Below are 13,113 nucleotides of genomic sequence, written 5' to 3'. Positions count from 1 at the left end.
CAGAGCAAGGGTGAAGAAAAATGAGAGCAAACATGAGCAGTTGAAGGAGGATGGGTATTAAAGGAAAAACACAAAAAAAAACAAGCGCACTATACATCCCCTCCCCAAAATTAGGCTTACAATACAAGTCTGTGTTTGACACCTACTCAGTGTGACACCACGTCATGTTGAGATATACACTGACACTGGGGAACATCCATATTTAAAGGAGCACAACTGTTGAATGGATGACAGATGAGGAAACACTTTTTTCCTATTTATAAATCTTAACCAATGAGGCAAAAAAAAATAAAAAATAAAAATAAAAAATGGCCGTGGGTGGTGGCAGTGTTAAGGCCTGGCTTTCCAGCAAAATCAGCAGTTGATTCCCCGTAAACAGAAAAGCGTTCATAGATTGGCAGTTTTTTCTTTTTTTCTTTTTGCCCTGAGGCTGGTGCGAGAGAAGAGGCTACAGTAAGCCACTCAAAAATATACTATAGACAAATGCTAGAGTAACATTTCTGTTTTGTTATCTAATTCAGCAACTAAAGCTTCCAAATCCACGATGGACCTAAAATAGCAACTCAGTTTCCAAAGCTGCTTTCTTTTTTTCCCCCCTATTTTTATTTTCCCCTTCGTCCAAAAGGCAATTTCATATGGTTGCCTCGCTCACCACATTGTCTCTATTCAGTGCCTGTCAAGGAGCGGCGTCTTCTCCCTAACACTCGAGCAATCTAGCTGACAACATATTGATGTTGTGTTTGTGTTGACGTACACACAGACAGACAGGGACGCGGACAGCAGGAAGAATTACACTTCAAAGTGAATTGCGAGCGTGACTTGAAGTGAAACTTTCTTGATTGAAGTGTGACTCCTCACAGGCTTAACAATGAGTTTAAAAAGAAAAAGAGCCTGCAATATGTTAATAGTTCTTTGTTAGTTTGCCTGCTATCAACTCCTTATTTCTGTCTGCAGTTTCTTTATTTTTCAGCCTTTTCTTTTCTATATGTTCTCCGACTACTTCATTGATCTCAGTTTTGCAGGGTGGTTTTCTGATTAGAGGAGACTCTTTTTGTTAACCACAACCAGTGTTGGGAGGATGTAACTGTACTGAGGAATCTCAAAGGATCAAGAGAAGTGTTGAGGTTGATGTTTCTGTTCTGGCTCAAAGCCATTGGCAAAGGCTCTAATACAATGGTAGTTTAATAGCCAGCATTTCTCCTAGGACTTCTTCAGTGTTATGTACCACAACAGAAAGATTCAATGTACAGAGAAATTCAGAGAAATTTCTCCAGAGGGAACTTAATTAGAATATTTAGTAAGTCAATCCAAAAATTATGTCTGCATATATTTACCATCAGAGTGGAATACTAGCAGGATTTGGAAAGGAGCTTATAGCAGTATCAACATAAAAGCTGTAAATGCTGGTAACCCCTGTGCTTATTTTTTAATGACAAAAAAATACAGTCAAAGTATTTAATTGGCATGAACTAAAATGCAGTTTTCAAAACTGTATACTCTTTTTTTTTTAAGTTATTAACCATTCAGTTATTGTTTTTATCTCAGAATATGGTTAAAACATATTTATTCTTCCATTAATTGACTATTACGTATCTAATCACTAAAGGATGGGACACTACTGCACACTCCTGGGTCTTTAATTGGTGACATGTTTTAAATCATTTCATGGCGTCAAATTACACCATGGTTTTGTTTCACTCTTTATTTATGCTGCCATCGTAGTCCAGAGGTTGAGAAGTGTAATTCTGGTGGTCATAAGGTTTGCCCTGTACCCATGTGTGCTGTCTGAAGGTACCTCAGCTTCTTTGTGCATGTTGGGTTAATAAGGTGCTTAAATGTAGAATAAAGCACTGTATGAATGCATGCTTAAATGTGGTTGTTACTCTAAAGCACTTTGAGTGGTCAGTAAGACTGAAAAAGCACTATATAAATGCCCGTCCATTCCATTTCATCAACTTTGCCACCGACAAGCTCCACCAGAGAAACTATTTAGAGGTCCGTGACAAAGAAGCGGCTCTTTAAGGAAGTGAAAAGAGTTGCTCATTCACTCTCTCTCCCCACACTTTACTGGCAGGTCTCCAGATTTGCCTCACACCTTTATAGCCGGAAACCAGAGACCTTCATTTCTAGGTTACTACTGCCTTAGGCTGTCTCTTATTACTCCTAACTAATCCTTGACAAATTTTTTCAGAGGGCATGCGTGAAGTCAGCACCTTGTTTACTCATTTGTTTCTTTCATGTATCATCACCAGCAGCTGTTATTTTGGCACATATGCAGCACAATGCATCGCAGAGCACTATGTGGTTGCATAGCGTTTCCATATAGCCCCAGAAACTCAGAGGTGTATGTGATACAGTAAGTATATAGTAAATAGGGATGCAATTTTGGACACAGATTCACACATATAGAGAGATGCAGTCGTACAAAGACATTTCTCGATGTGCATCTTGCTTCATCTGTTTCTGTATTTTTTATGATCTATTCATTATTACCTACTTAGACCAACTCCGCAGTGCCTAAATTTGAAAAATGTCTTTTTCACTCACTTTATTCCTCTGGCTTTCTCACACTTCCATTATATTAAATCTGCTCTTTTAGATTTATTTCCAGAACTTTACTTATCTGCCTTCTCTTAAAAGAGAACAGTCTTTGAGGCTTATGGGAGGAGGGATGGCATTCTCAAATTGTTAAGCATTTTTAAAAAAATCCCGCTTTGCTCTCTCCGACTCTGTTCTCTTTGTGTTATGGGGCTTTTTGGGTCGTATTCCTTTTTCTCTGTCGGAACAAAACACACAGTGTCGTCAGAAAAGCCTGATTCCCATGAATACTTCAAAAGTTCATCTGTCCCTCTAATGAGAATTGTGGCTTTGAGCTGAAAAAAACCCAACAAACAGCTTAATCACTCAAATTCGAATGGAGGAAGGCTAAATCAAACACACACACGCACACACACGCACACGCACACACACAGGCAGAGCAGAGCGGCCTAAAGTGTTGTTCCACGGACGGGAACACAAAGAAACAAAAAATGAATAGAACAAACAACTGTACACACAACTTGCCACACACACACACACACACACACACACACACACACACACACACACACACACACACACACACACACACACACTTACAAGTATGACATGTTGCTCCAGTGTATCCAGTTCCATCACAAGTACAGCTGAAGCTGTCCCAGGTCTGTTTACACCGACCACCATGTTCACAATGATTGGGCATACATCTAGAGAGAGGAGGACAGCAATAGCACTTTTACAGGAAATGTTTTCAACACTTGTTGCTTTAAAAACTTGCTTTATAAATAAATACACTACCATTCAATGATCAATATCTGTCACTCAGAAGAGTTCTTATTTTGAAAGGAAAGCACATCGATTTTTATAGATACTTTTTAATGATAGCACCCATCCAACAGCACATTGTGTTACTTAATGCAATTTATCACGGTAAAAAACTTATTGATCAGAAAACAATAAAAGCTTCAACAAAAGCTTTTCTAACTACAAACATTTTTGTACCATGAGTCAGCGTGTGATGTTAGAAAGTGTGTGCCATCGATAAAACACTGTATGAACCGTTCTGTGATTAGCTGAACGGGGCTTGAGCCAGAAAGCGCTTTGAGTGCTCAACTGAGTAGAAAAGCGCCATGTAAGTGCCAGACCATTTATCAAATCTTTTCTCAAAATGACCCAAACTCACCAGAGTATTTTTGTTCTCCAAAACAAAAGATATCCCATTCTGATTCTTAGTTCTGTTCCCAGCTTTAATTGAACTTAACTATAAAAGAAAAAAAAAGAAGTTGTTCTAATGCGCAGCTGAGCAATGGGACAAATACACTCGAGTCTCTGACTTGGAAACAGATCTCTTACAGAGTCATATGGTGCTAGGTTGTGAAGAGAGGAGTGGATTATTTTCTTAAAACAAACAAACAAACAAAAAAATTTCTTTGCTTTTTGTTTTGGCAATTTGCTCCTTTTCATAGAACAACAGAATATTCTGGGCTATGGTAATATGACGAATTAACAATTTAATGTGACAAACTTGCGTATGCCCATATAGACATCTCATTAAAAACTTTTTTTTATAACAGATGATCTAAATTTTGTGATAAACAATGTTAAGGTGCACTATATCTAACTTGTTGAAAAGGAAAGGAAATACATTAAAAGGTGATTACTTGTAGGTTACATGAACTGTGACCACATTGAGATTTTCTTTAGAAGTCTATTACTATAGGTAGCTACTATCTAAAGAAATACAGGACTGACAGAGTGGCATCCCTATTCATCTGAGACAGAAGTCTTACAATATAATAATAAAAGAATGTGATTCTATGAGTTGAGATTAATGTAAGTTTTATGATTTCACTGACCCGAGGCCCTTGAAAACTACCACACATACCTTTGCAGGCAAAGGATACTAAATATTTATGCTGTAAAAAAGCTGATTCAAAAGGACAAAACCAGTGATAAGATCTAAACCATTCAAACATATCAGTCAGCATGATGATAATTTCTAATAATTTAAAATAGAACTCGGCAAAGAACCTTCGTTCTTTGAATTTCCACATATTTTCTCCCTGTTTGGACTCTTTTCATAACCAATGATGTCGCTATTAGCTTGATAGGTTCAATGAATCTGTCAACATTTCCATTCAAGGTGTTCACAAGAACAAAAGAAAGAAAGTAATGCCTTCACTTGATACCCCCCCACCCCCACAGCAATACTTGTGCCAAGACACCCAGTCAGTGAAAGAAAATGCAGGATCTACTGGTGACCTTGGCTAACTGTAAACAATCAGGAATAACTCAGTTTTAATCGGACCATGTGCGACTAAATAAAGTGAGACTGTCAGTGACTACTGAAGTGTGTGTCTGCCTATACTAAAATGAAACATCATTGATTATTGAGTGCACGAGGCGACAGACCTGCTAATGATGCTGAATCTCAGTGTTCCATCTTAGGTTTCTTAACATAAAGCATATTGTTATTGTTAAAATTTAGTCTCTATATTCACAGATGGAAGTAAACAGAGTGTGAACACAGCACTGAGCACACAGCAGTTAAGACATCACAGTTTTTCTTGTTAAAATTTGAATACCAACCCAAATCCCGAGCACATCAAAGTTCTGTGGTTTGATCTGCCTGCAGGCCTGTGGGGATGGATCCCGAGGCACGGGAGGCTTAAAGCGGGGTTTTCCACACACACAGTCATGTATGAGTTATGCGATTAGAATTTTTAAGTCTGCTTACTTGAATGTAATAAAATGGTGTTAGCAGGAAAGCGAGCTGGAGGACAAACAAACACTGACTCGTAAAAGCTGCAGGGGTCCTTTAAAATTCTGAGTTCTTCTCCAGCCTCACTGGCTGTCGGGCAGTTAAGCAGCACAAATATTCCACCTCTGGAGCTGGACATGATGATTACTGCTGTTGTGCACACAATACTGATGAAAGTGACATACTACTTTGGCCTTGTTCACATAACATAGGATAGCTTCACTGACAGCAGAGGGGGTTATAATTGTGGCCATCTTTGGATTTCTTTGTACATTTGGACTCAGTGTACTTGGAAAACGAGGGGGACAGCATGTGCTGTAAAAAAATGAAATAAATAAAATAAATAAAAATCCTGCCTGTCTGCTAGGCTACAAAATATTTGACAAGCATTTGGCTATGTACAAAATCGACCCTGTGGCAGTCTAAAAGCTGTGAAAAACAAACATTCTAGTGTGACACTAGATTGCACAGCACATTTTTAATGCAAGTAACGCATCTGGAGTGCAGAATGACTCAAATTCCCTGAAATGTTTCTGTCAGCGCATTTCGGGCAGTTTGTCCAAGTAGAGTTAACTTCAAGTTAACGAGCTTACTGCGCTAAAGCTTTGACGCCGTGCAGCCCCACGCACAGTTAATTTCCTTTTGCTGCGCAGCTCTCACACAGTGGCTCAGCTATGCTCCAATCCCTCCATATTGTGGCCAGTCACATGCGAGGATATAGGATAATATCATTATATGAAAAACAGAGGGAGAGACGCGACAGTTAAGTGGAGTGTGCGTCTGTCCTCTCAGTAAGTGAGTGAGACAGTAGACAGTGGTGAGGAGGGCTGTGCGAGTGCATCGCAAAAACACATAAATATGCCTGACACCCGTAAACGAAGCAGCATCTGGCTTTTTTGTCTCGGTCTCGACTTTGTCTTTGTCTTGACTCAGTCTGTCTTGGTCTTGTCTTGACTACAAGTCTATTCATCAGTGGTGCAGAGGGTATGTTGATGATGAAAGCACTAGCATTAGTGCTAATCTTTTCTGCAAGGCTCCAAAAAGAAATAAATAAATAAATCCATGATTCAATTCCAGTTACATCTTTGCAGCATGCTTCTTGTTATGGATAATGCAACATTGTTCTGTTAATTTTCAAGACATTTCCCTAATGTTCCTACTTAATCTAGGCATTTCCAATCCAGAGGTAATGTTAGTCATTTTTTAAAAAGGTTTGTAGTGGTGTAACATACCGACAAAGGTTAGGTAGATTTGACCTATTTGTGTTGTGCTTGAGTACAAATATAGAGTAGATCGCACCTAACAAATTGTGTACTAATTAGGGTTAGGGTTAATTGTTACATCAATTTCGTTGAGTATATTTTTAAAAGTTTGTTTTTACAGTGTAACAAGGTTCAGACAAAGGGCCTTTCACAGAGGGTTGCAATTGACAATCACAAAAGACATTATGCTCAGCAAGCTGTGATCACTCAAGTATACTAACTATATATGCGGCTTTTTTTTTCCTGGAAAAAAAAAAGACATTTCGGCAAATTTATGAGCGTGTGTGGTTTTATGTGCCTCTGCACTCATTGCCTCGGCAGTATTACAGAACAACAGTGACATTGTGGGAATTTGCATGGGCATAGCTATGTGTCCACCTGAGAGTGTGTCTGTTAGGTTGTGTGTAGTTTCTGTTTCTTCCACTATCTCACCCTAAACACAATCTCACAGTGGAACGGCATTGATCAAAGGGAGGTCAGACAGGGCTATTGAACTGCCTTCAAAGACATTCTGATTAGTTAGATGGTAACAGTGCACCCATTCATCTTCCATGGCAGAACAAGGCCCACCTCAAGTACTGCAGGGCTTATACAAAACATTTGAAGTAATAGACTTGGGCAATACTGGGAGCACAGAGAGTAGGATAGTTTCATTAAATTTGGAAACTTCTGTGTTAGTTCACGTCCAAAATAAAGTTTTTTGGCCATGGACAGTTTTTTTTTTCTCCACCTGTGAAGGCAGAAGTTTTCTGGAGAACTGTCAGCACATCTGCTATTGCATTTTCAATATGCAGCAGCAGGAAGCCAACTTCCAGTGGTCTGTAACACTCTCGGTCACTCATCTTTGTGATCGTTTCCTCCGTACAGTATAGTGTACGTCACATAGAGGCAGTTGCACAGAATTGCACAAAATAAACAGCATCAGTATTCTGTTGAAGTGAAATTGTAACAATGGTGAGTAACATTTGATCAAATTAAAACATAATAACGCAGTCTTCTGGCTGACTCAGTCAATTAGCACCTCTAAATTGAGCATTTGATTGCACAGCACAATGCAAAACAGAGTCAAACAGAGTCAAAATGCAAATTTTGACTTTGTAAGCATTTTGCTATTTACTGGATGACATTTCAAATCAAAATTATTATTATCATTCATATTACACTGTAAAAAAGGGCAGTGAAATTGACATAAAAACCATGTAAAACCCCTACAGAAATGTATAGTAAACCCCAAAACACAACTTTCCTGTTTCGATCACAGTGAATTATTGTAAACCTTTAAACAGAATGTTCCTGTTATATTTACAACATGAATGTGTGATTATAATCAAATTTATTGGTTAAAACTACAAATACTGTGAATAAAAACAGTGAAACACCGTAATACTCATAATCAAACAATCATGTTAATTTGACATGCAAATACTGTAAAAATCACAGTTTTAGTCAGTTTTTCTTAAAAACACATGACGTATATGTAAGTCACTTTACAACTGCATGGATGTACTGGGCCTACTTTTAACATGATTCATGAAATGATGCACAGTCATGGATTGGACTAATAAAAATGTTTTCACAGAAGATGTCATTGTGAACCTGAGAGGTTGCCTCTCCATTTATAGGCTATATAAAAATATACAATTAAAATTGTTTACATCATGTTTTTTTCTTAAATCATTTGCAGCCTATTGTAGGGTAACCAATAAGAAATTATTATTTAACGACTAAGTAATGCTTCTGTCATAATGCTTGTATTCTTTATGTTTCTTTTAATTGCAATGTGATACTTAGACTAGAATACTTTTTTGGGTTAGGTCAGCAATGTCTCATTATTAAAGGCTAAACAAACTTACAGTGCCTCCCATAGGATCTCTATGGTGCCTCATCTCCACAGAGCTGTAAGCTACTTCAGGCCACTCACAGTTGCACTGAGCGCGCCTAATTTTGAATGTGCATCTGAAGCTCGTCTCTGATTGGATAATGACGTGAGGGCGGGAGGAGAAGAGCGCCTAGTTCACGACTATAGCTAACGAGCCAGCACGAGAGAGAAGACGGGAGAAGAAAACATCGAACTTTCAGCAACTACGTTGTTAGGACAAATTACAAACATACGATTTCAAGTGTTTTTTGAGGATCTGTGTTTGTTCGTCAGAAAGTCTGCACGGTAAGTTCAATATCTTGGCGACGTTTTTTCGAGATAAAAGCACCAGTTGATATTTAGACCAAGGCTCATAACCTAGCGCTAGCATGCTAGTTCAGCTGAAAAGCACAGGCAAACTTTAGAAATACTAAAAATGATCATCTGCGTCTTTTGTAAAAAGGTATTGGTCACATTAAGAGGCTATGTACTACATTGCAGAGTGCATAAGAATGAGCCTTGTTGTATTTTTAAATGTGTTGGCGCCAATTGCAGCCAAACATTCACCACGTACTCTGCTTTCAAGGGGCATTTTTATCGTGTGCACAATGCACCTGCACTTCAAGCTACTCCTAAAGCTCTTGTTGCAGATTTAAAATGTGCAGTTTCATTATGTGCCTGCCATTTTCAAACAGTGAAAGAGCTAGTGTCTCACTTAAATGATCATATTGCAGGGGGCAGGTCTGTGTCATGTCCAGTAAGTGGTTGTAAGCATATGTTTACAAAAAAGTCATCATTTACTTCTCACATGTGTAGGAAGCATAAAGCTTGTTCCCCAGATGGTATTGATGACATGTACAAGGAATCTCGTCCTCAGCCCCCAAATGACAGTACAGAATATTCAGAAAACACACATGAAACCATGGCATCTGCTAGTTCAGCCAGTGATATGCCAGAGAAGGATAGTCATTCTTATCTCAGAAACATGTGTCTCTTTTACCTTAAACAGCTACTCAGCTACTTTGAAGAGAAGGAGGAGTCCATGCTTCTCTGTGTTGAAGATACATGTCTGGCAGATGAGGTACAACTGGAGCAAGTGCCTCTGACACCCACTATTATCATGTGTGGTAAGTCTGTTTCATAGCTCTCTCTCTCTCTTTTTTTTTTAAGTGCATTTTTTATAGAATGTCATGTGACTGCCGTGTTTATTGATATAACCTGTTAAATAATTTCTTCACAGGACAGTCCTGCTATTCCTCAAGAAGATACATGCTGAGTGTTGATCGGCACCTCGTCAGCACAAACATATCCTCCTTCATTTCTGCACTGTGCCTCATGTTCGGGAGCTACTACAATTTCAACATCCATTATCCATCTGAGCTGGCTTCCACTTTAGAGTTTCTTCAGAGGTGAACAAATATGGCTTTGTTATTTCTCATAACTGAGACTCTGGGATCTGGAGTCTGGCTTTGATGTGGTTCGAGTCCAGGTCTGGCTCTGAGTCTCGGTCGGCTTTGGAGCCGGTTTCAGTTGTTTTTTCTGTTTTTTGTTGTTGTTTTTTTTGTTTGTTTGGTTTTTTAAAATACATTAACAGTCTGAATCTGGGTCCAAGCCTGGCCGAGACTCAGGGCTAGACCAAGCGTCAACTGACGTCTGACTACCTATAACCTTTGCTTTGGATTTTAACAATGCTAAAGTGTGACATATCACTGCAGAAGACACTCGTGAAGGGTGCCAATACTTTTGACCATGCATTGTTCACTTCCCCACAGCATTTTGGTTATACTTTGTCTTGAACGTGGTCATGGCCATGACTGTATATATATGTATATACTTAATTTTTACTTACTTTGTATGTGTATTTTAACTGATCAATTATAAAAATGCTTAATAAACTTTTATATGATTGTTATTTTACAGGTGTTTCTTCTCCATAAACCCAGAAAAAGGAACCAAAGTAGAGAACAAAAACTCAAAGCGTCGTCTCAGTGTGAACCCTCGAGTCCTCACCCTGATTTAGGATCTCGCCGACCACGAGTGGCGCTAAGCCTAAATCTTGACTCTCTGTGGACTGTTAGTTTTACTTTGTTAATTTTGTTCCACAATGTGTACTGGAACCTTTTACTGGTCGAATGCATGAAGCCAATTCATGAAGATGTTCTTTCTTTGTAGGAATGTTCTTTATTTACATAAGAAAAGAAAAAAAACAACATGCTGCTACTGCAGTGTTTCTAGACCACATGTGTAGGTTTGTTTCACCACGTGGTTTTGCTGATGTTTTCTGACCAGGGCCATGGTTGTGGTGACAGCAGGGTGCGTGTTGCGTTGCACGGTGATTATGATCATTTTTGGCACAATATGTGTTTTTTGTTTTAAAGTCTTAACAGGTTATTTAACTTTTTCTGGTGGAGGGTCTAACAAATGCTTGTTTCATGAACATGGTTCTTGCTTTGCAGGAATGTTCCACAGCTTTTATAGCCTATATTTTGATTGAATTGTGTAGTTGCTGTGTGCCTTGCATATTGTGTTAGTTGGAAAAATGGATCCATTTGCTGTCATTTTGCTAATGTGGCTGCAAAATAAATTTCCCAAAAGTGATATTTTCCTCTCTTGTGTTTTCTCATGTGTATTTTTGCATGTTTGGGTGTAGGCGTAGCAGTAAGAAATTTGCTGGGTTATGGTTAAAATTTTACATTAAAACATATAATATTCAGCATAGATTTTATGTATAATTTACAGAGCAGCTCCATTTAATATGCACAGTTTCACCGTAGTTCTACCATTTTAAATTAGTTCTTTGTACGATATTTCCCTGTTAATTTTGCAGTTTATGGATCCACAAAAAGCATTTATTACTTGTAAAAGATACAGGAAATAGTGTATTTATATATCACATCTATGTGTGAAATTAACTTCTTTTTCCTGTAGATTTAACAGTTTTAATCTGAGATTCATTCACTGTAAATCAATTTACAAGTTGCATCTGTAAAGCGTTTTTACAGGAAGTCCCTGGTAACCCCAGCTGCCAGGGTTTTCCTGTAAAAACAGCACGTTTTTTTTTACAGTGTAGGTATGACACATACTGTGTCATACTCTGCCTCACAGAGCCCCTCCTCCTGACCCCCTCCAGGTACACTGTAAGAATAAACACAATATGAACAAATACAATACATTTCATTCATTATTGGAGGAGAGTAGGGCACAAAAAGGATTTTTTGACTAGAGTTATAAACTAGGTGGCCTAAACTGCCACAAACACTTTAATAGAAACATTATCTGAAAATGCAAATGCAAAATGACAACACTGACTTAAACAGGATTTTCTGATGAGTCTGCCTGTGTAAGTGTGTGCCCAAGCAGTTGTCTGAACTCAAGATTCCCAGCCAGTCAGACCACTTGTGGCGAACCTAAATTGATCACAATCAAGCAGGGGTACTTGGTGTCTTCTTCGCTCACCAAGGATATCGATGAAGGTCATTGACAAACCTCACCTGAAGACAAATCACTAAATAATACGTGACTAACACCACCGGGATTAAACGTGTCCTCAAAGTTTAAATGGTTTTGCACACAGGCATCAATGCAGGCAAATGTTGCATGGGTGACTGCATGTATGGCGAATCCATTCCAATGTGTTTGTCTAGTCCATGACAAGGAAATAAATTGAAATGTCAACAAGTTTAATGAATGCTTACAGTGAGCCAACATTGGGAGGTGCTGTGCAGAATTTCCATGTCTGGTATCCTTGGCAATAAAACCGAACTGCATGGCTCATTTTTGATGTTTGATTAAGATTGTTCAATGTTTTCCACTGATAAAATACACACCTCCTTGCACTGTAATTTTCCCCATCAACTATATCTGACAAGCAGATAGGAGACAGCAATACACTCACATACTTGTTGATTCAAACAGACAAGTGGATGTTTGTGCTATAAGTCTCTGGATCGAAATTCAAAGACTCCACATGGCGCTCTTGTCTAGTATATGATTCTTCCTATTTAAAACCAGTTGATTTATATCAATCATTGCTTTTGTCCTCTGCCCATGCCTGACCCACTCTTACCTGTCTATGATTGCACACATGTCCAGGCTGACATTCTCAAAAGCTCCCACAGTGCCTTTCTCCACAGCATGTAGATCAGCAGGTTGGTCATCAACTAAGACTGCTTGCATGCAGCCTTGAAACGAACGCTGGGTTGGTGGAAACAGTGTTTGCAGAAAATAACCTGGAACCCATACAAGAAACAAACAAAAGAAAAGAAAGTAAAACATTGTTACATAAAAAAATGGCAATTTTCTGCTGACAATTACAGATAGTTGGAAGTGGAAAAAATGCTGTAACTATTTTTGAGAAGGAACAGAAACAAAGGGATGCATAAAAGCTTGTTTTAATAGTGAAATGAAAGAAGTGGGAGATTGAAAGAATCCTATTATGCTCTCCCTGCAATCTCACGATTTAAAACACACCATGAAAAGAAGACAGTGACATTATCCTTGATGAGCAACAACACACCTGGCCAGTGAATGGTTATTGTCCCCTTTTTTAAAACCATGAACCTTCATCGCTTGTCTTGTTTTAGAGCTTATCCGCAAGGCCCATTAGACTTAATGCTGGTGCTAAGACTGCAGTAGGCTAGAGGACATACAGATTTTACTCTATACTGTACGTTTATGAGGTACAGGAGTCAATG

At 38.6% G+C, this 13,113-nt stretch overlaps 2 protein-coding genes across 3 annotated transcripts in view; one reads left to right on the top strand and one right to left on the bottom strand.

The window, feature by feature from the left end:
- The window catches only part of cntnap2a (contactin associated protein 2a), a 443,305-nt gene that overhangs the window by 156,650 nt on the left and 273,542 nt on the right, over positions 1 to 13,113 (bottom strand). The window contains exons 11-12 of the mRNA XM_085418525.1: positions 12,486 to 12,648; positions 3,139 to 3,245 (exon numbers count right to left, since the gene is read on the bottom strand). Coding sequence (XP_085274651.1) covers positions 3,139 to 3,245; positions 12,486 to 12,648 — 270 coding nt within the window. The remainder of the gene's footprint in view (positions 1 to 3,138; positions 3,246 to 12,485; positions 12,649 to 13,113) is intronic.
- On the top strand, positions 8,171 to 11,311 carry LOC146662093 (uncharacterized). Of its 2 annotated transcripts, XM_085418527.1 has the most exons (4): positions 8,171 to 8,725; positions 9,429 to 9,546; positions 9,660 to 9,828; positions 10,340 to 11,285. In XM_085418527.1, exons 2-4 carry the CDS (start codon positions 9,462 to 9,464, stop codon positions 10,437 to 10,439), a joined length of 354 nt encoding a protein of 117 aa, XP_085274653.1. In that variant the 5' UTR covers positions 8,171 to 8,725; positions 9,429 to 9,461; the 3' UTR covers positions 10,440 to 11,285. The 2 variants fall into 2 exon arrangements, with proteins under 2 accessions (XP_085274653.1, XP_085274652.1); XM_085418526.1 differs by lacking the exon at positions 8,171 to 8,725 and having other exon boundaries at positions 8,754 to 9,546; positions 10,340 to 11,311.

Source organism: Rhamphochromis longiceps, linkage group LG9, assembly GCF_057381845.1.
Source record: "Rhamphochromis longiceps isolate RC_006_pf linkage group LG9, R_longiceps_female_GT1.1, whole genome shotgun sequence".
Classification (NCBI taxonomy): domain Eukaryota; kingdom Metazoa; phylum Chordata; class Actinopteri; order Cichliformes; family Cichlidae; genus Rhamphochromis; species Rhamphochromis longiceps.
The sequence above is the reverse complement of the archived record's forward strand: the minus strand, read 5'-3'. Positions and strand labels throughout refer to the sequence as shown.